The sequence below is a fragment of the Drosophila takahashii genome, chromosome 3R (assembly GCF_030179915.1).
Source record: "Drosophila takahashii strain IR98-3 E-12201 chromosome 3R, DtakHiC1v2, whole genome shotgun sequence".
Taxonomy (NCBI): Eukaryota; Metazoa; Arthropoda; class Insecta; order Diptera; family Drosophilidae; genus Drosophila; species Drosophila takahashii.
Window position 1 is genome coordinate 38,895,335 of NC_091681.1, and position 25,044 is coordinate 38,920,378.

The following is a 25,044-nucleotide window of genomic DNA, read 5'->3' on the forward strand; positions in this document are numbered from 1 at the left end:
CAGCTGCCAACGCCAGGTAGTTGAGTGCATGCTTGAAGCTAGTGGATTTGCCAGAACCAGATCGGCCCATGAATATCAAGCTCTGGTCGCGCCGCGTCTCGACGAGGCTCCTGTAGGCGGTCTGGGCCAGTGAGTAGACGTGGGGCGGCATGTCCTCCGTCTTGCAGCCGCGGAACATGGAGACAACCTACGAGCGAACGAACGAGAGAGATAAATAACCAGCCAGTAGTCAGTAACCAGTTGTCCACATACCTTCTCCGAGTAGAGGGACAGCGGGGCCATGGGATTGACCACGAGCAGCGTGGGCCCCGCCTTGGTGTGGATGAGATTGCTGGCGTATCGCTGGCGGAGGCAGTGGAGCACCGAGGCCTCGTTCAGATACTTCAGCTCGCAGATATCCTCGGCGAGATCCAGGGCGGGGCTGTTCTGCTTCTCCACGTCGTCCTCGTCGACGGTCAGCTGCTCCCCGTTGTGGAGGAGGCGCAGGTTCAGCTTGTGCTCCTCATCCCGGCCAGCAGTGGATGGCGTTGGCAGACGAATTGCGGCAGTGAAGCCACCGCGGTGCACCAGCCAAACACGCTCCGGCTGACTGGCATCCGCCACATCCGCCTCCAGATCGTGGCCCACTCCTTCGGGTCCTCCTGCTCCTCCTCCTCCTGCGTTGCCATTCTCGTGGCGGCTCTGCGAAAAGATGGAAAAACAAACAAAGCAAACATGAAAATTGAGTTAAATTGGGGTCAACATTTTGTCGGCGCAACTTCAACTGAAGCAGCAGTGTGGGGTGTACTGTTGAATTTATTTTCGGATCGCCGTGGATCGGGGCACATTTTCACGCATTTATTCCATTTATTATCCCTACTCCACCACCGCCGCAGGCAGTCGGCCGTCGGAGTTTCGGTTGCCTTCGGTTTATTTCGGGTGCATTTCTAAATTTGATGATGTTTCTAAATCCTAATTAGCCGCCTAGACGCGCCAAATGCTATTGGGCTAGACAGCCAAACCGACGACGACGACGCGGATGCGCCATTATGCAACCCACCAACGTCGTCGTCAGTTCACATTTGTGGCTATAAATGGCATTTACCCGAGGCAGCCTCCTAAGATCGCCCTCCTCCTAAGATCGTATCCCCCAGATAAATCTTCTTCTCCCGAATTATGAAAATATTGTGCAAGGTTCAATAGCCCTCAATTAAAGGCACGTTTCGGAAGAGTGCGAGCGCGGGGATGTAGGTAATTAATTTTGTAAATCTTGGGAAAGCCGGAACGGATGGGAAATTGAATGTAGTCTTTCATTAGGTTCTTAGTCACTTTACTTGTGTGGCTTTTCAGCAGTTTCAAAACGATTCTTTAGAGACTTTTAATTTTATTGAATTAGAATTCTATTTTAGAAATGGCCATATAACATTTTAGTGGGAAAGGGGAAGTTTCGGAGGAAATTGATCAGAGTTTGATATTATTGTTAAAGGGTTTCTTGCGCTAGTAACAACTGATATAAAGATTAAATATTAATTTTAGGATTAATCTAAGAATAATTAATTATAAATATAAAAAAATATTAGGTAACATTTACTAGTTTTAAAGCTCCTAAGAAATAGATGACAAGATCATCATGAAATTCATATACCCTCAAAACTAAGTAATACTAATGCTTAAACCTGACCAAATCTATACCCCATTTAGGTAAAAGATCTAATAGATGTCTTTTTTTATTTACTATGCAAATGGACCCGCTTAATTAGTTTCCAACTGGAGCAGAATTCAGTTCACAACACGCGTACACTCATCAATCGGTTGGAACTTGTTTGGAGGAATATTAAGATAAACAAAATAGTTCCCCGGGCGCATGTCCACTGTCAATCAATGCTGCACTCCACTCCACTACACTATACCATACTACACGTCGAAGTCAACGAACCCGCAGCTGTTGATGATGATGATGATGGCGAGCGCACAAATTAGACGGAGAAGAGGCGGAGACACCACACAGAGACATCGGAGACCTGACTAATTAACATGGATAGCGGATAGGATAAGGCGGTGGATAGATAGATGGATGGGGCTTACCAAAAGCTACCGTCTGGATTTCATATCCAGCCATCTTTCACTGAATTATGCAATCCGATTCCAGTTTGAAAAGAACGCAGCTAACTTCAACCTAAATGAACACTTCCGCTCGACGGCGGCTTCGGAGGCGTATTGAGCCATAAAGTTATATACCGCCATAAATGCAGCGACAAGACGACGAGACGACCGTACCGTAAATTATGAGCTTGGGGTCTCGAGAACGGCCCACGCACCGTCCGAGCATAATAATAAAAGGTCTAACAACTAAATCGTACATTGGGTCATGGTTCGGCGATCTATCGATCGATTCCATCTTTTGTTCGTTTTTGTTCGTCGGCTTGTCCATTCATTTGTTTCTTTATTGCACCCATCGATGTTGGAGCGAAGTACTAGAAAGTTTTCGTTGCTTATACATAAATGAGCACTCAGTCAACACTATGCAACAAAGTATGGGGTTCTTGAGGTTCTTATTTTGAAAACTGAAGGTTAATCTGATAACTGATGGATAAAGTTAACTAAATTTATAGCCGATTATAATTATAAACTCAAATCTAAAGTAAATCTTAAATTTAAAGTATGCTTTAAATTTTATACCGTATTGTATTTCAGAGTTTAAAGACTACTTTAAATTTATAACAGATAATAATAAAGAGAAGGTTACCTAAACCATTGGTAGTAACTTATAATATTAATTATCAACTCAAATCTAAAGTAAATCTTAAATTTAAAGTATGCTTTAAACCTTAATACGGTAGTGTAGTTCAGAGTTTAAAGACTACTTCAAATTAGAAAAAGTAAAAAATAACAGAAGTAACATACAAAATACTTTAGAGGTTTTTTAAGCCATCTATAAATACCTTCCTCTTCTTCTTTCAACCCTTCCTACCTCTATAAACACTTCTTCTTAAGAAAAAAACAAGTTTTTGCAGCCTAGTGTAGTTTTTTGTGCGCACCTTTTGCTTGACGATTGCATCGTAGTTTTTGTAGTTGGCGGCGAGGGAACTGGCCCAAATGGCCGGCCACTGGAGACCGATGTTCTGGGCATCCCGGCGACGTCGGAAGGAACTCCTGGCACTGGGATTGGGCGACTGAGGAGCAGTGGCGGCGGCAGCAGCGGCGTACTTCGAAGCAGCCACGGCGGAAATGTTCCAGGGCGGACGAATCGAAGGACTTCCGGCGGGGGAAACCTTCGATTCCGTTGGCTTTCCCGTACCGTTGCTCCTGAAACTGAGCGACCGCTTGGTGGAACGCTCGAAGATCGGTGTAACCGGCGGTGGTTGTGGCGCGGAAGCACAGGCTATGGCGGCGGCTTCCTTGGCTTTGGTGGCGGCCAGACGCGGAGGCTTCGGCGGAGGAACTGCTGCCGATGAGGAGGAGGTTGGCCAGCTGTTCGAGTTCTCCGAGCCACTTTCGCTTATTGTCTCCGAACTGATGCTGTTCTTGCGCTGAGCTTTGGGCGTCTGCCGGCCAGCCTTCGATCCTCCTCCGCCAGTGGCAGATCCTCCTCCAGTTCTCTGGGATTTATTGGTGCCACAGGCATGCGCCTTGCCCGTGCAACCCTTGTGGAAAGATGGACTGAGACCCGATCCTGGTGCAGCTGGCACAGCCGGAACAATCCCAGCGCGCAGCGATTGCTCAAAGCTTTTGGGCTTGAGGAACATGGCTGCTGCGTTATTTTGCGATCACTGGGCACTCACAATTGTCATGGCCAGCTTGCGGAGCATGACCAGAGCGGATTAGCAAACAGAAAACAGGTAGAGATACAGATACTTTAGCGAGAAGATACACAATAGCCAGAGCGGGAAGTAGACGACGATTGGGTAACTGGAGCGCCCGCGGAACCTTGGAACTGTTTGCTGGCTTTATGTGGCCGGAGCACTTAGCGCTTTGACATTAGACAATTGCGCGATGCTGAAAATGGCCAATCATTGATCGATCGATGGACCGAAGCACACTAAACCGAACTGATTGATTGATTGCACTGCAAGAGACTCAAGTCACGAACGCGACGGCGACTAGTTATGAATTAAAGCCAGACCGAATCCGAATCCGAAACCCAATCCGAATGACAGCCAGAATCGTAATCGTCATGGCACACAAAACACCAAAATCCACTCTACAACTGGTAGGAGTTTGGGAGTAACAACATCGGACTTCGCCGTGGGCGTCGCGCAGTCTTTCCTCGATTTCGATTTCCGTACCGAACCTGGGCAAAGTTTTCAGCATACTGACGGCCCTGCTCCAAGCGCAGCGACTGCGAACCGTCCGACAACAACAACAAACCTCGAGACGCAATCAAAAACAAAAACCAAAGACAACAAAAAAAGAAGCACAGACGAAAACACACTGCGTCGACAGCGATGTCGCTGCTTCAGCCTCTGCCCATGATTATACCCGGTAGTTTGGGGTAGTTTACCAGGGTATACCGGTACTAGAATAAGAATTGAGGCTTTTAAGTAAGGGAAATATATATATAATAAGATCTTAAGATGATGAAGATAGGGAGAAGATTTATACTAAGAATACATAATATCATTTTAATATTCCCTGTGTCTTTTGAATAAGCGAATTGGAATAGAGAGAATAATATACTAATACAAAATATTAAAATTTTTTGATATTCCCAATAATTGGGGAGCCCCTTGGTATACTGACACAAAGTTTTAGAACCTGTGATATGAAGATTAAGTTATAAAATATTTATATTTATAATTTTAATTTAAAATAATAAAGCAATGAATAACAATATTATTAAGAACATAAAAATAAAGTCAATGTAAACAAATTGGAAGAAACTTGCTCATAGGGCACATTTTTAAAAACAATTAAATTGTTTACGAGTGTGAACTAAAATGAATCATAATAATGCAATTCACGTGATATTTAAGATTTCGTTCGTTTAATTTAAAAACAATGAACTGTGTTAATAGGAAATAAAAAACATTTTATGAAAAACCATTAAAGAGGATAAAGTCTAGTTTTGAATTAACTGGCCATAAAAATATTTCTAATTTGAAAGACATTTTCTGTATAGTACACACAAAAAAAGATTGTTCCCGTAAAATCGATATGGCCATGTAAATTTCTGGTCATAGAAAACCCATATCGTTCTTACATGAAATACTCTTTTCGACCAGGTCAAAATTACCTAGCCTTATATCAAATTAAAATTGATCTTAAATAATGTAAAATCGACCTATATTTATTTAGAAGTGGTAGTTAAGAACTTTTGTTAATAAGGGCTAAAAAGTTTACATTTTCGGGCAATAAATGTAACAAGCGGTATCTGATAGTCTGGACTCTGCCCCCATAGAGTTCTTTCATGTTTTGTTGTGGCTTTGCCAGCTATTTGTGTAGGCAGCTCCAAGTGGGTGTAGAAATGCACACACAGCTGCAGTCGCCGTTGTTGTGAAGTCGCAGTTGCAGTTGCAGTCGGCGCTGGCAGCGCTGTTTGCTTGGTGTTTTGGCCAGAGGCAAACTCATGGATCGTGAAAATCCACGGATCGTCGTCTTTTGGACGCTTCGAAGTGGGCTGCTGCTGCTTTTGCTGCTGCTGCATTGCATGGCTGAATGCTAAAATGCATACCAAATGCAGTTCGAGTTTTTCCACAGTGTTGCCAAATCGGTTTGGTTTTATTTTCGTCTTCTTCAATGGAAGCAAGTAAGGCGGTGAAATATGTCAACGCCTTAGCACCGCCACCCCACCCAGGTTGCTCCACCAGCAATACGTAAATATTTATAGAAAGGGCCGGGCCAGGCTGGATATCTAACCATAGATAGACAGATATACACATATGTGAATAGATCGCCGAGCTGACGACCATATTTCACAATATTTGTGCAAGTTAAACACGGCGAGAAAATGTCAAACACGTTTCTAGCATAGTCAACAAGTCAATAAGAATTGCAGTCGACAAGCCGGACAAGGAAATATGCGATTACCAAATGCTCTCTTATTAAAACATATATAATATTATATCAGATCTCGAGAGAAACTTGACAAAATGTATAAGATCAGAACTAATCTTCAAACATCTCTATGAGAAAATAGATTTCCAATTGGTAAATACCAAAACCAATTGGCAATTTAATTTACTACCTATAACATAAGTCACACATAACTTTTAGAAAATAACTACGAGACTGCATTCCACAGAACTGACAGTGAGTCATTTGAGAAAAGCTTAAAAATAAACAAGATAATATTTGCCAACGGAAATTGAACTTAAACAGGAAAGGCCCGTCACTCACTTAGCACTGGGGTTCAAAATTGTTTAGGAAAACATGTAGCCAATTTTCTAATTTAAAAAGTGCATTCTCAGCTTAGAAAATCATTCTAAAGATCATTCTAAAGAAGCACCTGAGCTTCTCATAATTGATCACACTCCGATACATACTAATGGATAATGTTGTTATGCAACCAAAGCCCCGAGGTTTGGTACATTGCAATGAGCTGCGATGACGGCCAGGCAGCTCCATCAATCACGTGTGTGAGCTAAAGTCACTAATGGATGCGATCTCGACTCACCTGACGCTTGAAGCGCTTGCTGGCACTGCGCCGGAGGGTGTTGCAGTTGCCGTTGGTAATGGAATGATCGATCTCCTCCACGGTGGCCGTGCTGGGTGCCATGCATCGCTTGCTTAGCTCCACCAACTCGGCGACTGGTTGGACCTGGATGGGTGACAAGGGATGCAAGGATTAGAATTGGGTTAAAAAAAGGGTATTATAAACTCTTAATAAACTACACTCATAAAAATTAATTTCTAAATTTTAGAAATCTCGCCATTAAATCGGCCTGCTTTGAAAATAGAAAAAAATTCTTGTTTTTAGAAAATTTGCCTTTGAATATAGAAAACCTTTTTAGATGAAGGTTTTCTAGATTTTAAGGAAATTCTTCGATTTGTTTTTATGAGTGTACTAGGAAATTCCAAAACTCTTGCAAAAACCGTGTATAGTTATTTACCTATATAATCCATTAAATAAAGACAACATAGAAAATTAAAGTTCTTATCATATCTTTGCTTATCAAAGTTTTGGTGTGTTATTTTCAGAATTAACGAATTCCCAGAAGTACCCACCTCCACGGTGACAGCCTCGCCGCTGTTCCGTATCATCTCGATGATGATCTCGCGCGACAGCTCGCCCACTGGCGTTCCGTTGACCTTGATGAGGCGATCGCCGGGCAGAAGACCCGTGGCTCCGCCGCCAGCACCTGGCTCGGCGAATATGACGGGCCTGAAAATGGGCGAAGTCAGCGACTCTGTTCGATCCAAGCAGATGGCCTTGCGCAGGCTGAAGCCAAAGTCCTGGCGCGGCGACTTCTGACGCCGGATCACCAGCTGCCGGGGCGGCGGAAGCTTCACCAGCTGCACCGGCGGCAGCGGCAGCTCCACATCCTCGAAGGCATGAACGCGGGCCCAGCGATCGATGCCCTGCGACTCGCCGACGGGACTCAGCGAGAAGGGGGGCGTGGCGAACGAGGAGTTTGTGGTATCTGTGAGACTGTCGGCGCTGGGCGACGGCGAGGTGAGCACATGGAGGTGCGATCCCTGGCTGTTGCCCTGCGGCAGTGCACCATAGCGGGCATTCGCGGGCAGGGTCATGGCCCGCTGCTGACCTCCAGTCTGCTCGCCATCGCTGCGCAGGCTCTCGACGGAGGTGAAGGAGGTGCCGTGCTGGCTGGAATTGGAGCCAATCGAACCGGCTCCTCGGCCGGCGGCTCCCTCGTAGAGCAGCTCGTTCTGGAAGGTGTTGCGGAGAAGCATCTCCGGTGTGCCACCTCCTCCGGTGCCGCCAGCAAAGCTGATCTCCTCGTGCACATTGGTCATGTTGCTGCGGGAGCCCTTCAGAATGCCACGTTTTGGCGGCTTGGGTGGTATGGGCGGCAGAAAGCGATTCTGGGAAAGGGAAGAACATTTATTAAATATGATTTCTGGCCAGGATTGGGTTGACGAACTCACCTTGAGCCCGCCGGCGAGCAGGGAATGTGTGACCTCGCTGTAGTTGACGCTCACGCCGGCGCCGTTGGACGCCCGGCTTTCGATGTGCGTCATCACAGATGCTACAATCTCCTCATTGCCACGATCCTGTTCGGGATCTGCAGCTCCGGCTGCTCCTCCCCCGTTGCTGCCGCCATTTGCATCCGCATTTAGGGCGGCAAAGAAATCCGCACTGTAGTCGGCCGTTATGCCGCTGGGCAGCTTCTCTTTCTCCTTGCGCCGCCCGCGGATTTTGAGCGACCGACGCACCTCGTCCAGGCGGAGCAGCTCGTCGGTGCTCATGCTCCCGGTGACGCCAGTGACGCCTCCGATTCCCGTGCCCCCCGCGGTGCCCTTAGCCTCTTTGCGCAGCTTCTTCTCGCGCTTGCGGCGCTCCTTCTCCTCGTCGCCGGTGCTCTTCTTCATGAAGTTGAACATCTTGTGTGGTGAGTGGTGTGGGGTCCTTAGGTGCTAACTGCGGAGAGGGGGCGTCAGTGGGTTAATGCAAAGTTCAAGGGCGTGACCAAAAGTCTGGACTAATTTGATTTGCACAGCTCTCTCTACTGTTCTCTAGCCAGGGGCGGAACGGGAAATTTGCGGGGGTTTAATTTTATTAAAATAATAGAATTTGGTTGATAAAAATTAACAATAAAAAATCTAATATAAAAAAAAACCTTTTTTTCTGTTGATCCTACAATTCTCATTAATCCCCCCCTGGATCCGCCCCTGTCCTTCTATTCTGCTCTCTGCCTATTCCCCTCTCGCTCTTACACACGCTCAGCCCTACCGAGCAATGCACCCGCCCGCACAACAACAGTTATCTTGCAGCCGTGTATGTGTAAATGTAGAAATGTGCACATTTGCCAATCACATAAACAATGGCATATTTTCTTCACTTCTGCAGCCACATATCTACATTTCTTGTGCTGCGGTGGCGGCTTTGCTTTTGTCATTGAGTCGTTGCCATTTGCCCTGTTTCTGTTATTATTTATTATTCAATTATGCGCTTTCTTTTCCACAGCCAGCACACATTTGTTTTGTTTTCACAGGCACAGGCATAGGCCCACTCACACACACACACACAGGCAGAAAAGGGGGGCTCGTGACTGCGTTGGTATTGATCGCCCCAGACTGCACTCATCTCCTACAATTTTCCATTTCTCCTCCTAATTGAATGCACTCGATGCTGCCTCATTACTTATGCTTTTGCCAGTCCAATTGCTCTTATTCGGCAAACGCTCTTGCTCGGCCACAGCCCACAGTGATACACACGAAAGGCAGAAAAAGAAAGTTGAGTCAATAACACCTTTGTTTTTGCACTTTTCTACGCCTTTTTTGATAACACACACACACTGGCAGGGCAGGCGGGCACTCACTCACACACACACACCCGCACCCGCTGGAGTTCCAATTTGTTTATTCTGGAGTGGCAGGCGACATTATCCCACCGATCGGATTGCATTCCAATTACCTTGTTATTTGCCACTCGGGCACTTTTATCGCTGCACTTTTTCTTTTTCGACTCAAAAAGAAGACTTCGCGTTCTGCATAAACAAATCTGAGCACTAGAGGTGGTTGGGCCACGATAGTGGCGATACCCTATCGATAGTGAACTGAATTCTATACTTATTTATACTTGCTATCGGTTGCTGTACTTGCTAAGTGCCTCTGCACAATGGGCACAAAACCTTTTATTCTGGGAAAAGCAATGAAAAATTTCGAGTTTAATTTGAATCTTACTTAAACATAAATCATTAAAACAACGAAAAATGCATAACAATCATAACACATATGTGTTCATCATATTTTATTGAAAAATACCATTAATAAATACAAGTTTAAATCGGTAGAAAAGTTAATGGGTCGTTATATAAGAATATTTAATTAAAACTCAACAACAAACTCTTCCTCCGTAGAACTAAATATAATTAAATATGCAGTCGTATGCTTTAATTGCTAGTGCTCTTAAATCCTTTTCAGTTAACTCATAGTTTTACACAATAAGTTAGCTTTATATAAATAAATATTTAATTAAATTATTTACAACCATAAATTCTGGCCCAAAAATGACTTCGATAGAAATATTTATTTTTAAAAACTATCGATATATTAATTCTTCTTCTTCCCAGTCCAGGCGTGTTGTGTAAACGCTGGCCCTCTTTTCTGAATCCCAAATTCCGGCGCATTCTCCCCGGGATTGTACCTATCTGGACTAACGACTGCACCTAGGACATGCTGAACCTCCTGCGACGGCGTCCTGCCTGCGTGCCCCTCATCCGGGCGGCGTTCAGCGCTCCACTGCACACAACCGACAACCGGCCGGGTTACATAGTGCTGTAAGTACTGAAGTCACCTGGTTTTGCAAGAGGATATATTAAAATCCAATACTTTCAGGGTTCCGGAGATTGGGGAAGAGGGTCCTTTGGGCGAGGGAGTCCTGAAGCCCGATGGACTGCCCGCTTTCAGTGACATCACCATAGAAATGTGCCTGGGCGCGATAGGCCAGCAAGCGTCGGCGGTGGAGAACTCGGTGAAGGCGCTGGAGGGCGATCTGCAGAATGGCAAGCAGCTGGACGCCGGCGGCATCTTCCGGGAGCTGGACACAGTCACTGGGCCACTGGAGACGACGTGGGGCGTGGCCAAGGCCCTGTACCTGGGCAACTCCACGCTGATTCCCACCAAATCCTACATGAACATCCACGAAAGGGCGCGAAATGCTCGAGCGGCCAAGTTCTGTAATCTGAAGGTGTACAAGGCCCTTGAGGCAGCCCAATCCGCTGGACCGGATGAGCAGCGGCTGCGTCAGAAGTTCCTGCTCGAGGGCAAGCTGAATGGACTGACGCTGGACAAGGAGAAGCAGGATGGTTTAAAGGAGCTGCTCACGCATTTGGGTCGCGAGCGCGCTAGTTTCAAGAACAAGGTCAACATGGCAGTGCACTCTTTCGGTCAAGTCATCACCGATTTCAATTTGGTGAGGGATTTCCCACCCTCGCTACTCGAAGCCACCGCTAGAGACCCCAGTCAGCCACTGGAGGGCCCGTGGAAGATCACCCTGCAGCCTCAGGTGGTCGACGGCTTCCTGAAGCACTGCCCCGAGCGACTGCAGCGCTGGAACGTCTGGCGGGCCAGCGTGCTGAAGGCCTCGTCGCAGCAGGAGAAAGCGCTGGAGAACAGCACGCACCTGGAGAAGATCAGGGGATTGCGCAGGCGGCAGGCCAATCTGCTGGGCTACAGCAACTTTGCGGACATGTCCATGCAGACCAAGATGGTGGGCAGTGTGGAGAACCTAAAGCAGATCTTTGCCAAGCTTCTAAAGTTCGCTGGCCCCGCACAAAGTGTGGAGCTGGAGCAGCTGCAGAGATTCGCCGCCGACAGTGGCTGCGACTACAAGCTGGAGGCCTACGACGTGGCCTACTGGCGGCGCAAGCAACTGGTGGCCGAGCACGGCCTGCAGGAGCAGAAGCTCAGCGAGTTCTTCCCGCTGCCACGCGTTCTTTCCGGGATGTTCGAGCTCAGCGAGAAGCTCTTCGGCATAAGGATAGTGGAGCAGCCCAAGGCGGAGGTCTGGCATCCGGCAGTCAAGTTCTATGATGTCTTCGATGCAGATTCCCCCAATAGCTCCACTCCGGTGGGCGGCTTCTATGTGGACTGCTACTCCAAGGAGCACAAGTTTGGCCGCAACAACGGTTGGATGGTGGGCATCAGGAACAGCAATAGATCCGCCGGCCTCACGCCCCTCTGCGCCCTGATCTTCAACTTCTCGGAGGGCAAGACGCCTCTCCTTAGCTACGATGATCTGCAGATGCTGTTCAAGACCTTCGGCAGCGGACTGCAGCATCTGCTCACCCAGGCGGGCTACAGCGACCTGGCGGGACTCTCGAACATCGAGTGGGATGCCTCGCAGGTTTCGGGTCACGTGATGAGCAACTTCCTCGATGATCCCACAGTTATCAGAGGTTTATCCGGTCATTTCAGCAGTGGTGAGCCACTCGAAGCGGAGATCTCCCAAAAGATGCGACTGCTGAAGACCCAACTGGCTGGCTATAATCTCTGCCAGGATCTCTACTTGGCCGATCTCGACATCGAGCTGCATCGCTCGCAAGCCTTTTGGCTGGAGATCGTGCGGAAGCTGTGGCCCGTCTACCACTGCCTGCCGCTGGACAAGAAGGACGCCCATCCCTGCTCGCTTACCGACATTTTTGCTGGCGATTGGGCAGCCGCCCAGTTTAGTCATTTGTACTCCCGCCTCATAGCCGCCGACATATCGAGCAGCTTCGCGGAGCAGCGTAGCGAGGAGAACTACGCGGTCGTCGGGCGGCGCTACAAGCAGACCTTCCTCAGTTCCGGCGGTTCTGTGCCCACGGCGGAGGTGTTCCGCCGCTTCCAGGGTCGCGATCCCTCCGGCGAGGCGCTCCTCAAGTCGCTGGACATTTTCGAACCCTCCCAGACCACGGATAACAATTGAGGGTCGCGCTCGTTATCTCTTGTGTGCGTAGTCAACTGATAAGCCGCCTGATCGATTTGCTAGACTGGCAATCTTAGGGGGAAGTAATCTTTGGAGTATTGGAAACAATTTTACAATAGGCTGGAAGCATAATTTGTTAATTAATTGTTAATTGGTCGCGAAATACATGTACTTATTTGAAGTATGAATGTGAAAATCACTTACTGGAAATGACTAGCAAAATTCAGGGTTCGTAAAACAACACACTGTAAAAAACTTGTGTTATTAACATGTTAAATGTCAAAGTGTTAAGTTCAAAAAAGGTTTTGACTTGTGTGTAAAAAATTTAAACATAAATAACACACATGTAATTTGTGTTATTTACACGACGTGTTTTTTACACAGCGTGTTTTTAACACAATGGGTTTTTGACATTAAAGTGTCAGAATTATATGTTGAACTGAAAAATGCACGGTTTTTCTAGAGTTTAAGAATTCATATAAGATAAAATATAATGGCCCATATTGGTTTTACATTTTCCCTTCGATTCGTTAATGTCAGTCAAATGTAATTTTCATTTGCGTTAAAAGCACAGTGTGTAAAAAACACGTCGTGTTAATAACACATTGTGTAAAAAACACAAGTGAACTGTGTGTGCTAACAATTATTTTTCACATTTTCAAGTCAACAATTTTACTCATATACAATTTTTCATGTTTTTAACATGTGTGTCAATTTCCGAACCCTGGTAAAATTTAAACTATTTACACGAGAATTCTGTACTTTCGCCCCTACGATTTACTAATGGCAGGCGGATTATGTGATAGCGATCGCGTGAGTCAGGCGGATCTTATCGCCGGTGTGCAGGTGGTGCCACCAGCCGCAGTTAAACACACACATTGTTGCTTTATTTAAATAATACTTTAATAATAAATTGCATAAATTTATAACATTTAACATATTCTCTCGCTCCCTCCTCGTCTCCCGATTAGGTTCGATATATTTATATATACACAACAAAGGCGAAATATGCATTCTGCGGAAAGGAAATCCACTAGAAATGGGAAACCGAAAGTCAGAAGAAAAGAAATAAAGTACGGATCGAAGTTGGTTAGTTTACAGGAATTAATTTATATATATGCACTAGATCGAAGTGTGTTACTACTATATGCGTATGTGCTTGTCTCAATTGTGTGTCGAGTGAAGTGGAGGCTGCTCTGCTCTGCTCTGCTGCATATTTGAAATCTTTAGAATATTCGCTAAGGCTGCTATGTGTGGTAGTGGTTGCTCCTGCTTTCTAGTAGATCTCCGGACAGCCCTCGAAGTTCTGCGCCGCCTTGGCCTCCCAGTAGGTGTTCTTGAACACGTGCACATACTCCTCGCTGCCCTCCTCCTTCTCGCGCTTGAACCACATGGGCTCGTAGGCCGGATACGGCCTGCCCTCCGCCGCCGCCTCCTCCGCCTCGGCTTCGCGCCTTCGTCGTTCTGTGCGCTGCTTGTCCTCCAGCCGCAGCTTCTCCTTGTTCGACTCATCCCAGGCGCCCTGCTCCATGAGCCGCTGATCGGGACGCAGGCGCGAATCCGTCGGCGCCACGCCCTCCTCCTCTTCGTTCAGCTGGCAGGCTAAAGTGGTGAAGTTGTAGAACTTCTCCGACTCCGGCGGAGCGGGACGTCTCCGCCAGGCCAGCTTAAACTCGCCCGTGGTGTACGTCGGATTACTGGGCGTTCCCGTGGTCTTCAGCACAGGAGCGATCTCAATCTTGAGATCCCACGTGCCGCGCACCACCCACTTGACCTCGTTGTCCTTGTTCATCACCACGCCCTTCACGCTCCTTTGTACTTCGCGACTGAAGTACGAGTAGGGGATGAAGTTCAGGATGCACTTGAGCCCCTCGGCCGCCTGCGAGCCGCGGATCTCCATCTCGCCATGCTGGTCCACCCACAGGCGGCCCACAATGATGTTGTTCACCGTGGTGGTCACCTTGCGCCAGCTGTAACGCCGCCCGCTGTCCACGAATTGCACATAGACGCCGCCTAATGGATTAATCTGGGGGATAAAATAAGTAGGTTAGTCAGGTATTCTAATAAAAACTTGGTAAAATCAACTGTAATAATTGTCAAACAGGCCGCAATCACAAAAATTGTGAAGTCTACTAAGTAAATTGTTACTCTCACATATTTCGTAAACGTAAGGGTTACTATAAAAAATAGTTACGCAACAGTAAGAAGGGCTAAAATGTGGCCGAACCATAAATTGTAGTCAACTTACTATTTTTATAGTAAACTACAATTATTTATAGTTATTTCACAGTATTTTATAAGTAATATTTAAATGGTAGTTGTCCAATTACTAGACCCAGTTGGGAATTATAAATAAGGTATCGCAGAGGATTTGTCAAATTACTGTCGCCTACTTTTATACTAAAGAAGTTACGTTAGGGTAACTATTGTTCATAGTTAAACAACTATTTAAAATAGTTTCAAGGTACAAAAAGAAAATACACCCGTAAGCGTAACTCTTTTAATAGTTGTTTAACTATTTAATAGTACGCAAAGCAAAACTAATTAAACGGAGGACTATTTTTTTTGTTAAAGTACTATTTTGTATAGTTACTGAACCATCTTCATTGGTCAATTTTACCAAGCAATTTTTGTTGTGTGTAGGACTAACCGCAACCATACTGACAAAGCAAAAACAATTACTCGGATGACTATTTTAATGGTTAAAGTACTATTTTGTATAGTTACTGAACCATCTTCATAGGTCAATTTAACCAAGCAAATTTGTTTGTATGTAGGACTAGTCGAAACCATACTCAAAAAGCTAAAACAATTACACGGATGACTATTTTTATTGTTAAAGTACTATTTTTTATGTTTACTGAACTATCTTCATTGGTCAATTTAACCAAGCCAATTTTTTTGTGTAGGATTAGTTGAAGCCATACTGACAAAGCAAAAACAATTAAACGGAGGACTATTTTTATGGTTAAAGTACTATATTTTATAGTTACTGAACCATCTTCATAGGTCAATTTTACCAAGCAAATTTTGTTGTGTGTAGAACCAAGTCAAAGCGATACTCACTTGCACGTACTTGCCGCGGAACTTGCTGGTCATGGAGAACTCCTGCCAGCAGGTCCAGTTCTTGCTCTCGCAGTGGAGCGCAGCGATGGGCGGATGGTGGGAGACCTGCTCGGCGAGGCACCGCCAGCCGTAGTCGTCCATGCGGTCGCACTCGAAGGTCTCGCCGAGCAGCGGATTGAACGGCTTGCCGGTGCGGTTCGTGGTCGTCGCGTAGGCGGAGACGGTGAAGGCGGCCAGGTAGGCCAGCTGCTCGCACTCGTCCTGGCACGTCGACGCATAGTCGAGGATCTCCGAGTACTCGTAGTCCTCCACCAGGCGCTGCAGCATCGACAGCGGCTCGTTGAAGTTGATGGGCATGGGTATCTTGGACAGATCCTTGCCGATGCAGTTCTTCATGATGCCCCACAGGCTGACGGGGTGGTTCGGCTTGTCCGGCACCCGCTCGCGCCGCTTCTTCATCAGCTCCGGGTTCCAGTTGCGTCCGTAGATGGAGTCGGTGCTCGCCTTCGCAGGCACAGCCTTGTCCACCTCGTCATCGTCGTCTCCCTGGCCACCGGAGGCCACTCGGGGTGCACTCACCAGGCACACCTGCTGCACTGTCTGCACAGTGCGCTTCTGCTCGTCGCTCTCCGAGGAGCTGCCCTCCAGCTGGCCCTCCACCTGATCCTCGCTGCTGCTGCGCCGCTTGTTCATCTTGAGGATGAAGGTGCCGCGTTCCCTATCCGGCGACTCTGCTCCCGAGTAGCCGTGCTCTTCGGCATCGAAGAACTCCATTTCCTCATCGGAGGTGACGAGGGAACCGGGAACAGTGCCTCCTCCCGATCCCGAAGCAACCGCCTTGCTCTGCCGCACCATCACCGCCGCCTGCTCCATCTGCGACTGCTGCTTGGCCATCTGCTCGACCATATCCTCCAGTCGCTGGCGCTGCTCGCGCTCGTGGTGCAGCATCTTGGACCACTTGTGGCCCTGCGCCTCCGCCGAGTGCAGGTAATCATTGCCCGCATTGATCATCGCATTCGAGGTGATCCGGAAGAGGGTGGCCCGCTCGTTGACGATCTTTGTCCTGCTGGCCAGCGACTCCTCCTCGTTCGTCTCCAGATCGTTGAGTGCGCGCTGCAAGGCGGCTCCATGCTTGGTGATCAGATCATAGCAGGTGCGCATGTTCTCCAGCCGATCGGTGAGATCCCTGACCACCGAGCTGATCTCCTGGCTGGGCACCACATGCGCCGTCTCCGTTTCCTCCTCCTCCTCGCTCTCGATGGCTCGAATGGCCTTGGCTTTGGCTAGCTCCAAGGCGGTGACCCAGGACTGCCGCTCCACCTCGGTGCCCGCCTTGATGTGGAACGTCTGGGTGCCGCCGTTCGAGATGACGAACGTGCACGAGTCCACCGTGTGGATGAGGGCGCCGTGCAGCGAAATGGTGCCCCTGCAGGTGTGGTTAATCTCCGTCTGGTTGCGGTAGTAGCTCAGCACGCCCTTGGACAAAACGAACCACCTGCGCTGGTAGCCCTTGATGTAGTTGGTCCACTTGAGCAGCCAGCCCTTCATCTCCGGCAGGCCCTTCTCGGCGGCATCCGTCATGGCTAAAGGCGCCTCCAGAACTCCAGATCCTCCAGAGACTTCGAGAATAGCGCCACGTACGATGACTGGCGGTGATTGGTCGCGGCGATTCCGCAACTCCGACTTGAAAATCGAACGAGGGGGAACTTGGTTATTGGACGGCTGGTTGCTGGCCAGTTGCTGGCATCGCTCGGGGGGCTCTTCGCCTCCGGATCACCAACGAGATTACGTTACGGTCGCGTAGCCGCGGCGCGTTCACTGCGAATTTCGTCGTCGATTTGGCTTCCAATTTTCCTGCTGCAGAAAATAAAGAAACTGTGGAAGTTGAGTGCGCGTCTGTGTGCGTGTGTGTCCCGTGTGTGTGTGTGTGCGGCGCCAGGGTTGCCAGGCGGTGGGCTGACTTATCGATTGCCTCCCATATCGATACTCTCCGGGATGAACACTTTTTTAACCGTTATTAGCTAAAACTTAAATAGGAAATTAAAAATCCTATTAATAAATCGAAATCCTATTAATAACAGTTTTAATATTGAAATAAAAATTTCATTTTAGACAGCTTAATTAATTTGAAAGCCATAAAAAGAGATTTTAAAAAACAGTGAAGTTACAGTGAAATAATATAGATTGTGAACGGAATTAATAGGTTAAGGTAATTTTTTCTCAATCCTAAATAATAAAAAAATAAATAATCAATTCTAATAACAAAATATACCTTTAGATTTAATAACGCCTAAATGTTCTTAAAGTTTCCTTACGATTATTACTCATACGACATGTTGTCCCTAAATTCATACTACCATTTCTACTTTTGTCCATTTATAAATTTTATTTATGCATAATTGTTAAAAAAAAAAACAAGTAAATTGAACAAAATATTTGTTGAAATCTACGCCCCCTAGACAAATAAATTTGTATAAGCGATAAACTTTGAAATCCAATTGCCATGTTTCTAAATGCCTTAAATCATAAAGGCTGGTGCAAAAAGGTCCTTAAATCTTTAAACAAAAGAGAATAAAATTACGTTTGATAAAATTGTCTAAAAAATGTAAAAAATATTTAATGCTTTCAGATCTGCTGCTTATGACGGTTGTTCAACCAATCAATTAAAAACGTATGTGTCCCAAAAGCTGACTCATTGCCAACAGTAAAACATATTGCGCTCTAAATTGGATTACACATTTTTATTTATAAATATACGGTCTGATAAATAGCAAAAAATACAAGTGTTCAAGGTGGGAACTTTTGGGTTTGGGCTGCGGCTTCGGCAGTCAGTTGGTATGGGGCCGGATCACTTCTTGTACTCCGCCCAAGAGTAGCGAAAGGAGCGGATCATGTGGATAAGGCTGCAAATACAAAGCTGGTAAAAACGAGGGGCAGTGGTTCTCTTTAAACGACACACAAGGACGGCACAGCACAGAGACAATCACCAGACGATGACGTATATACAATAAATCGTTTATTCGTAGGCAGTTCTTGCATAATATAAAATAAATATGTATACAGTTACAAGTAATTTAAAAGTACAAATACAGTTTCATTTCCATAGGTTGTTTTGTTTGCCCTCTCTTGTCATCTTAATAGTTCGATTCACACGTTGCAGACACAAGATATCTTTAGACAACAAGACAACAAACACAAGGCATGAGGGGATGGGGATGGGGATTTCGGATTGGGGTGTTTGATTGTTGGACAAAAAACACAAAATGGGCCAAAGCGGGTAGATATATAAATACGTAAAGCGGGTGAGAGATGGGTTATGGATTGCAAGTTGCAAGTGGCATGTGAATGTTGCAGGTTGCATGTGATTAAGTGGCCTTTACATGGTGTTGTAGGCGGCGGTGTTGAAGCCCGTTTTGGGAGCACTTAGCCTGCTCAGCGGATGCGTCTTTCCATGCTGCGCCAGCCGCCGGATTTGCACCTGCTGCTGTTGTTCCGGTTGTTGCAGCTGCTGCTGTTGCATGTTGCTGGCGTGACTGAGGCGTACGGGCGCAGGAGGCGGTCGACTCTCACTATAATCATGCGTCGATCGGTTGGATAGCGAGCGGTCGTAGTGGGAGTGCGGGCGTTGCTTGAAGCTAGTGGTGCTGGTGGTGGTAATGGTGTTGCTGCAGGCGTGGCTCGTGTTGCTTCCGGCGGTTGGCAGTGGGGCACAGGCGACTGTCTGCGTGGCCGCCGCCTGGCTACTGCAGGAAGTAGTGGTTTGATATTTATGCACTAGACCTTTTACATTACGATCACAATTTTCGCTTACGCTGGAATCGGACGAGTTGGAGGCGGAGGAGTTGGAGTTGCAGTTCGAGGCATGCTGCGCCACCGGCGACGAAGGCAGTGATTGGTGGCTGGTCGTCTTCTTGCCGGGATTCGCTGGCACCGCCGTCGTCGTTGAACTACTGACCGCTACTCCTCCTGCTCCTCCTCCTCCTGCGCCCGCCACTTTGGCTTCGAAATTCTGCTTGAGTATTTGCACATTGCCCGAAATGCGCTGATCCTCGGCCAGCGTTTGACCCGGAAAGCGCAGCACTACCTCCTGATCGCCGGGCGTGGTGGTGTTCTTGTTCTCAATGTCGCTGGTGTGCATCAGCTCCTCGCTGTTGCAGCGCAGCGGCTGTCGCTGCCGTGGACTGTGCGCCGACGAGGCGCTCCTGTAGAGACTCGGGCAACGCCTTTGCCCCGCATCCACTGTCTCGAGCAGCAGCTCCTGGCTGCTGCTGTCCTCCTGGCAGCGCTTCTTCAGCGAGGTGCTCTCCTCCAGCTTCTGCTTGGTGCGCTTCACAGTGCCCTCGTTAGCTCCCACGGCCTGTTCCACTGATCCTTCCATCGCATTGCAGTTGCCGCTGCGCTTGAGGTCCTGGATGACGCCCTCGAAGATGGCCGTGGTGTTGCGGTTGCTGTCGTAGTAGGAACCCGAACTAATTCGCGGCGGCAGGCTGCTGCGATTGTCGCCCGATCCCCAGCTGGCGTGCCGCGAAGGAGGCTCCCTTTGCCGAGTGCCCCGAGGACGCAGTGGAATAGCGCTCGATTGCTGTGGCTTGGGATCCAGCACGATGCCGCCACTGGGTCCAAATGACTCCGTCCAGGAGTGCGTCTTGCGTCGCTGCCGCTTCTCGCCCTCCTCCTTGGCGAAAACACTGTCCACCTGAGAGGAAAACACATCCGATGAGCTGGAATCCCTGCGCGGCTGACCTCCCAGGTGGGAAGTCTGCGTGATCAGCTTGGTCAGCGATGTCCACACGGGCTGCTGCGCCTCGAGATCGTGAATCCGCGTGCGCACCGACAGAGGCGTGTGCTTCTGGATGTGCAGCACCTGGTTCTGGGTGACGCTGTAGTTCTCGCCGTTGCTGCCCGGGAAGCGCATGTTCTTGGGCTCCTCGGCCACGCTGCGCTCCGGCGTGAGGTTCTCCATGGACTGGCTCTGCTGCTTGGTCACGACAGCCGTCTGTGTCTTGGGCGAAGTGCTGCTGGAGCGCCGAACCATTCGTCGCTGCGACTTCTGGCCGCTGGAGCGGCGATGCAGGCGATCCTCCTCGCCATCTGGCGTGACTTCCGCCTCGCCGGTGGACTTGGACTTGGCCTGGTTGAGCGCCTGAATGAGGGGAGTGGGCTCGCTGCCCGGCAACAGCCGCGCATCCTTTGTGCTCTTCAAGTTCGTCTCGCTCTTGCTGCGCTGCAGCTTCTCCTTGTTCTTCATGGCGTCCAGCATGCCGCTGTAGGTCTCCAGCTGGTTGAGAAAGTTCTTGTTCGGCTTGATGCAGCTGCGCTGCTTCTTCACGTGCTCCAGCGCCTGCTGGAACTCCCACTGGTAGGCCTTCATGGCGTACGCGATGACCACCGAGGCGGACCGGCTGACGCCCATCTTGCAGTGCACCAGCACCTTGGAGCCCTCGGCCTTCGCGCGCGAAATGTAGCGGAAGGTGTCGTCCCAGTACTTCAGCAGGTTCGTCTTCTCGTCGTCGTACACGCGCACATTGAAGTACTCAAAGGTGCCGGGAAAGAAGTTGTCGATCTCCCGTGTGACATTCAGGATGTGGCGAACGCTGAAAATTGAAAACAGAAGGGGTATTTTATAGTCTATATTATATTCTCACTAGAGCCCTGCGTGAATCATTCAATTTTTGTTTCATTATAGTATGCCATGAAATTTCTGATTTGTTTAATTCAATTCTATGTGAAATAAATTGAATGTTTTTCGAATTAATTTCGAATTGAATGAAGGAATAAATGAATAATTTTTATGAATTTTCCAGATTTTTTTTGTGCTTTTTTTTGAGAAACAAATCAATGTTAACTGCTTAGTAAATAAAATTCATGCAGATTTAATCACAAAGTTATGGCCCTTTCTTCTTCAAAAGAAATTGTCGTTTGAATTACTTCGGAATTCATGCCATTCATTCATTCAATTCTATTAAACTTAAAATTCAAATTCATTCAATTCTATTAAACTCAAAATTCGAATTAATTCATTCATATAAAGCAAAAAATTGAAAATAATTCATTGAATCCATTCATGCAGGGCTCAAACTCTCACACATACCCGTTTTTCTGCAGCTCCTCGAGGTTGCTGGCGTTCCACTCGGAGCCCAAATAGACGTGCTCGAATATCTTTGTGGGGGCATCCATTTGACCGAGGATAACGAGCATTTCGGCGTCAATAAAAGACTTGTACTCGCCCAAATCCATGTCCAGGATCTCCTCGAGACGCCCGCGTATGTACTTGGAGGTGACCTCGTCCAGATCCACCGACATCATGATGGCCTTCAGCTTCATCTTAATGACACTTTCGGTTTCCTCCTTTTCGGGGGGTCTATTTCCAAGGATTATAGCATATTAAACAATAGAAGCTTAAACAAATCAAAGGCTTACTTGTTTCGTATGGCATCAGGCGAAGGTGGTCGGCGGCTCTCGATCGAGTCCATGGCATTCCACTCGTTCAGACAGGATTGGTCCGATTCGATGCGCCTCTCGTAGCTGGAAAGCCAGTCGTGGGAGGGTCCGCTGGCATAGAAGTTGTTCTCACGAGCCTTCTTCGACACTTTGTGCAGCGTCTGCAGCGCGGACCTGTGAAGGAGTAGGAGGTTTATGGATCTGGAGAGATTTTAATCCTTGTAAAACCACTTACCACATGGCCTGCACTGAGACCGGCTTGAAGATGTGCGTCTTTTCGTAAACTTTGACGCTGAAGCCACTGGAAAAATAGACAAGGAAAGTGAGTTAGAGATGATCGAAGTTATTATAGTATAAACTAATTTTAAGTTATTTATTTATTTAAATAAAGCAAACTTAAAGTTAAAACTATAAGCTAACTAAGATTAAGAGGTGTCGAATTTGATACATTTTTATTTTTATAATTGTCAATTTCGATTTTGAGCTTAATTTGGGCTTTTTCAAGGTGTCGAATTGGATATTCGATTATTTGAATTTAGATTTTGAATTTAATTTGGGCTTTTTCAAGAAATGAGATGGTTTTAATGACGTTTTAAAAATTATAAAAATGATAAATTATATTAATTATTATAAAATTATCAACTTTAGACAAATGGGAAGTCCCAAAAAATAAATATAATTTACGACACCTCTTAATTAGGCAATTGGTCAAGGCCACAGCGATTAGCGTATAGATTAGAGGAGGAAAACATTCTTGTTGTGGTCTATATATACATTTATCTATAGGTATATGTACCCCAAGGTTATTTATTTCTTGGAACAATCTATATTACGTTGCGGTCTTACCCATCGCCATCCAAATGGATTGTGGTGTCCGCCAGGATGGGCACCACCAGGCCCAGGGTGGTCCGCTCGTTGCAGTCGATGCCCAGCAGGCAGGACTCCTCCATGCCCGAGGTATTCTTGTTGTCGCCGGCCGCCGTTGCGTTCTCCTTGTCCGCTGATCTATCACATTTGCTGCTGGCCTCGGTGGCGGTCTGCTCGACGGACAGCTGACGCTGCGTGGTGACCGTTGCCGTGGAGGACGCTGTGCTGCCCGCCGATCCACCGACCTTGGCCGAATTGTGACGGATGATCCGGTGGCGCCGTCGCTCGCTGGTGGCGCTTCTACAGCAGCTACGCGAGGCAATCACCAGGTAGCGAGTGCGGTTGGACCGCTGCGACTCCAGTTTGACAGCCTTTTTGGGTAGGGATATAGGATGTTATTTAGATAAAGTAATTATAGGTGATTTACCCACCATCTTGAGCGTGTCCTCGCGCTGCAGCAGGTAGAACATGGACTGCAGATGGAGCTGGATGTCCGAGTTGTTGCTCTGCGTGCTGTTGCTCGAGCGGGTGGAGTCGGTGCTCAGGCGGCGCTCGCTTTGCTGCTGGGGCGGGATGTCCTTGAGGGCGAGGACCAAAGCGGTCCCCTTGCCGGCAAAGAAGCACTCGCTGCGATCGTGGCCCTTGCTATTACCCTCGTCGTCCTCGGCCTCGCCATCCTGTGGGTTTAAAATAGTATATTAGCATTAATTTTTATTAGGTCTTAGATGATTTTAATCCTGATATGCTCCTCACCCATCGAGGTATGCCAACTATATAGTCATAGGGCCAAGAACAAGCTAAAAGGCTGAATTCTAATTTTGCAAAGGGCTGAGAATTTTGCTTGATCATTGAAGTGCGCAGTTCTACGTTTTGGAAAATAAAAACAAAATAAAACAATTGTTTTCGGGGATTTAAAATGACATGTTTTGCATATCATCGGTAAAATAAAATTGATCTTGGGCCGAGATATATGAATTTTTCCCTCTGTGCAGGCGGACGTCAAGGTCTCGCGAACTATTTTTGGGCGGTGGGGCGGCGAAGAAAACAAAAACAAGCGGTAAGAGACAAAAACGACAAATAAGGCAATGCAAAAGTGTGTTGAAAAATATAGACGTCGCGACGTCTGCGGATTTGCTTGGGTTACACCGAAAGCAGCGCTGCCGCGATGATGACGACGATGGCCGCCCACACACGCGAAAGCCAAGCCAAAAAATAAATAATAATAAAAAGAAATAAAGCAACAAGCTGGCGGATAAACGATGATAAACACTGGCAAGGCACACAAAGGATCATGGCCAAAAGCGGAACACGCATGAAAATAAGAGTCGCCCTCCTTAATTGGCTCTCTCTCTCTCTCTTTGTGGAGAGATGGAAAGATTGGGAGATTGGCTGAGGGGTGACCAAAACAAAGCACACACCACAAACACACGCACACGCGAGAGCCACTCTCACCGAATTCGAGCAGGAGCCAGCCACACTGGGAGAGCGCTGCACCGTCACCAGCGCCATTTGTTGTTGCCACCGCCGCCGCTCCTCCTCCTCAGCCTGCTCCTCCCCCGCCGACGCCTCTTGCTCCACCTGGCGGAGATGGCGATAATGATGCAGCGGTGTGTCCTTTGTAATCCTCTCCTGCTTCTGCTTCCGCTCCTTCTTCCTCTTCCTCCTCTTCGCCTCCTTGTCTGTGTGTGTGTGTGTGCAAGTGTTGTGGGCTAGGGCTACAAATGCATTTTCATGTCGCTGCCTCTGCCTGCTGGCCGTTGTTTTTGCACTCGGCTCCGCAGCCTCCTCCTCGCTCGATCCGCTTGACCTCCGCTTCCTGGACACTCTGCCCAGTCGGTTCTCTCTAAGAAACAGCGTGTCCTCACAATTGACAGACACACACAACGCAGCTAAATGGTAAATAGACTACACGAATTTTTCTTAAAAGAAAGACAGTGAGGACGCCATTTCTAATCGATAACACTAGTATCGCCAGGCAATCGTTCTGGCAGGGCTGCGCAACTATCGGCGGCGAAAGCGATGTATCGAATGGTGCACTGAAAGAAAAGTTCTAAGCAAAATCTTAATATTTACCCTATTTTATGTCCTGGTGAAAGGAAGAACGTGTAATTTTTAAACGAATTCAAATTTAAAATAATTTTTTTAGATGTTGATAGAGGACA

General features: G+C 47.5%; 4 protein-coding genes across 13 annotated transcripts in view; 1 reads left to right on the plus strand and 3 right to left on the minus strand.

The window, feature by feature from the left end:
* Positions 1–9,622, minus strand: part of Mhcl (Myosin heavy chain-like) — a 33,226-nt gene extending 23,604 nt beyond the window's left edge. For 5 of the 8 annotated variants that reach the window (XR_011418903.1, XR_011418902.1, XM_070216179.1 and 2 more), the window contains exons 1-6: positions 9,515–9,622; positions 8,026–8,518; positions 7,144–7,962; positions 6,593–6,736; positions 253–681; positions 1–187 (exon numbers count right to left, since the gene is read on the minus strand). Coding sequence is in view for 6 of the 8 variants with exons in the window: in XM_070216179.1 (XP_070072280.1) it covers positions 1–187; positions 253–681; positions 6,593–6,736; positions 7,144–7,962; positions 8,026–8,481 (2,035 nt within the window). In the remaining 2 variants the exon portion in view is untranslated. Of the gene's footprint in view, positions 188–252; positions 682–3,017; positions 3,814–6,592; positions 6,737–7,143; positions 7,963–8,025; positions 8,519–9,241; positions 9,260–9,514 lie in introns of those variants that run through there. The other 3 variants (XM_070216178.1, XM_070216181.1, XM_017141151.3) reach the window with 3 other exon arrangements.
* Positions 9,623–10,172: 550 nt separating this feature from the next.
* Positions 10,173–12,696, plus strand: LOC108057096 (oligopeptidase A). The gene is made up of 2 exons (XM_017141223.3): positions 10,173–10,379; positions 10,438–12,696. The coding sequence occupies exons 1-2, from the start codon at positions 10,276–10,278 to the stop codon at positions 12,506–12,508; spliced, it is 2,175 nt and encodes a 724-aa protein (XP_016996712.3). The 5' UTR covers positions 10,173–10,275; the 3' UTR covers positions 12,509–12,696.
* A 690-nt stretch (positions 12,697–13,386) lies between these two features.
* Positions 13,387–17,504, minus strand: Osbp (oxysterol binding protein). The gene is made up of 2 exons (XM_017141218.3): positions 15,575–17,504; positions 13,387–14,534 (listed from the first exon to the last, which is right to left on the minus strand). Exons 1-2 carry the CDS (start codon positions 17,153–17,155, stop codon positions 13,785–13,787), a joined length of 2,331 nt encoding a protein of 776 aa, XP_016996707.3. The 5' UTR covers positions 17,156–17,504; the 3' UTR covers positions 13,387–13,784.
* A 1,069-nt stretch (positions 17,505–18,573) lies between these two features.
* ssh (Protein phosphatase Slingshot) lies at positions 18,574–24,839 on the minus strand. Of its 3 annotated transcripts, XM_017141206.3 has the most exons (8): positions 23,636–23,888; positions 23,314–23,559; positions 22,862–23,253; positions 22,251–22,316; positions 21,995–22,189; positions 21,666–21,935; positions 19,386–21,168; positions 19,176–19,317 (listed from the first exon to the last, which is right to left on the minus strand). In XM_017141206.3, the coding sequence occupies exons 1-8, from the start codon at positions 23,729–23,731 to the stop codon at positions 19,315–19,317; spliced, it is 3,051 nt and encodes a 1,016-aa protein (XP_016996695.3). In that variant the 5' UTR covers positions 23,732–23,888; the 3' UTR covers positions 19,176–19,314. The 3 variants fall into 3 exon arrangements, with proteins under 3 accessions (XP_070074019.1, XP_070074018.1, XP_016996695.3); XM_070217918.1 differs by lacking the exon at positions 23,636–23,888 and adding an exon at positions 24,335–24,839 and having other exon boundaries at positions 18,574–21,168; XM_070217917.1 differs by having other exon boundaries at positions 18,574–21,168; positions 23,636–23,889.
* Positions 24,840–25,044: the final 205 nt, after the last annotated feature.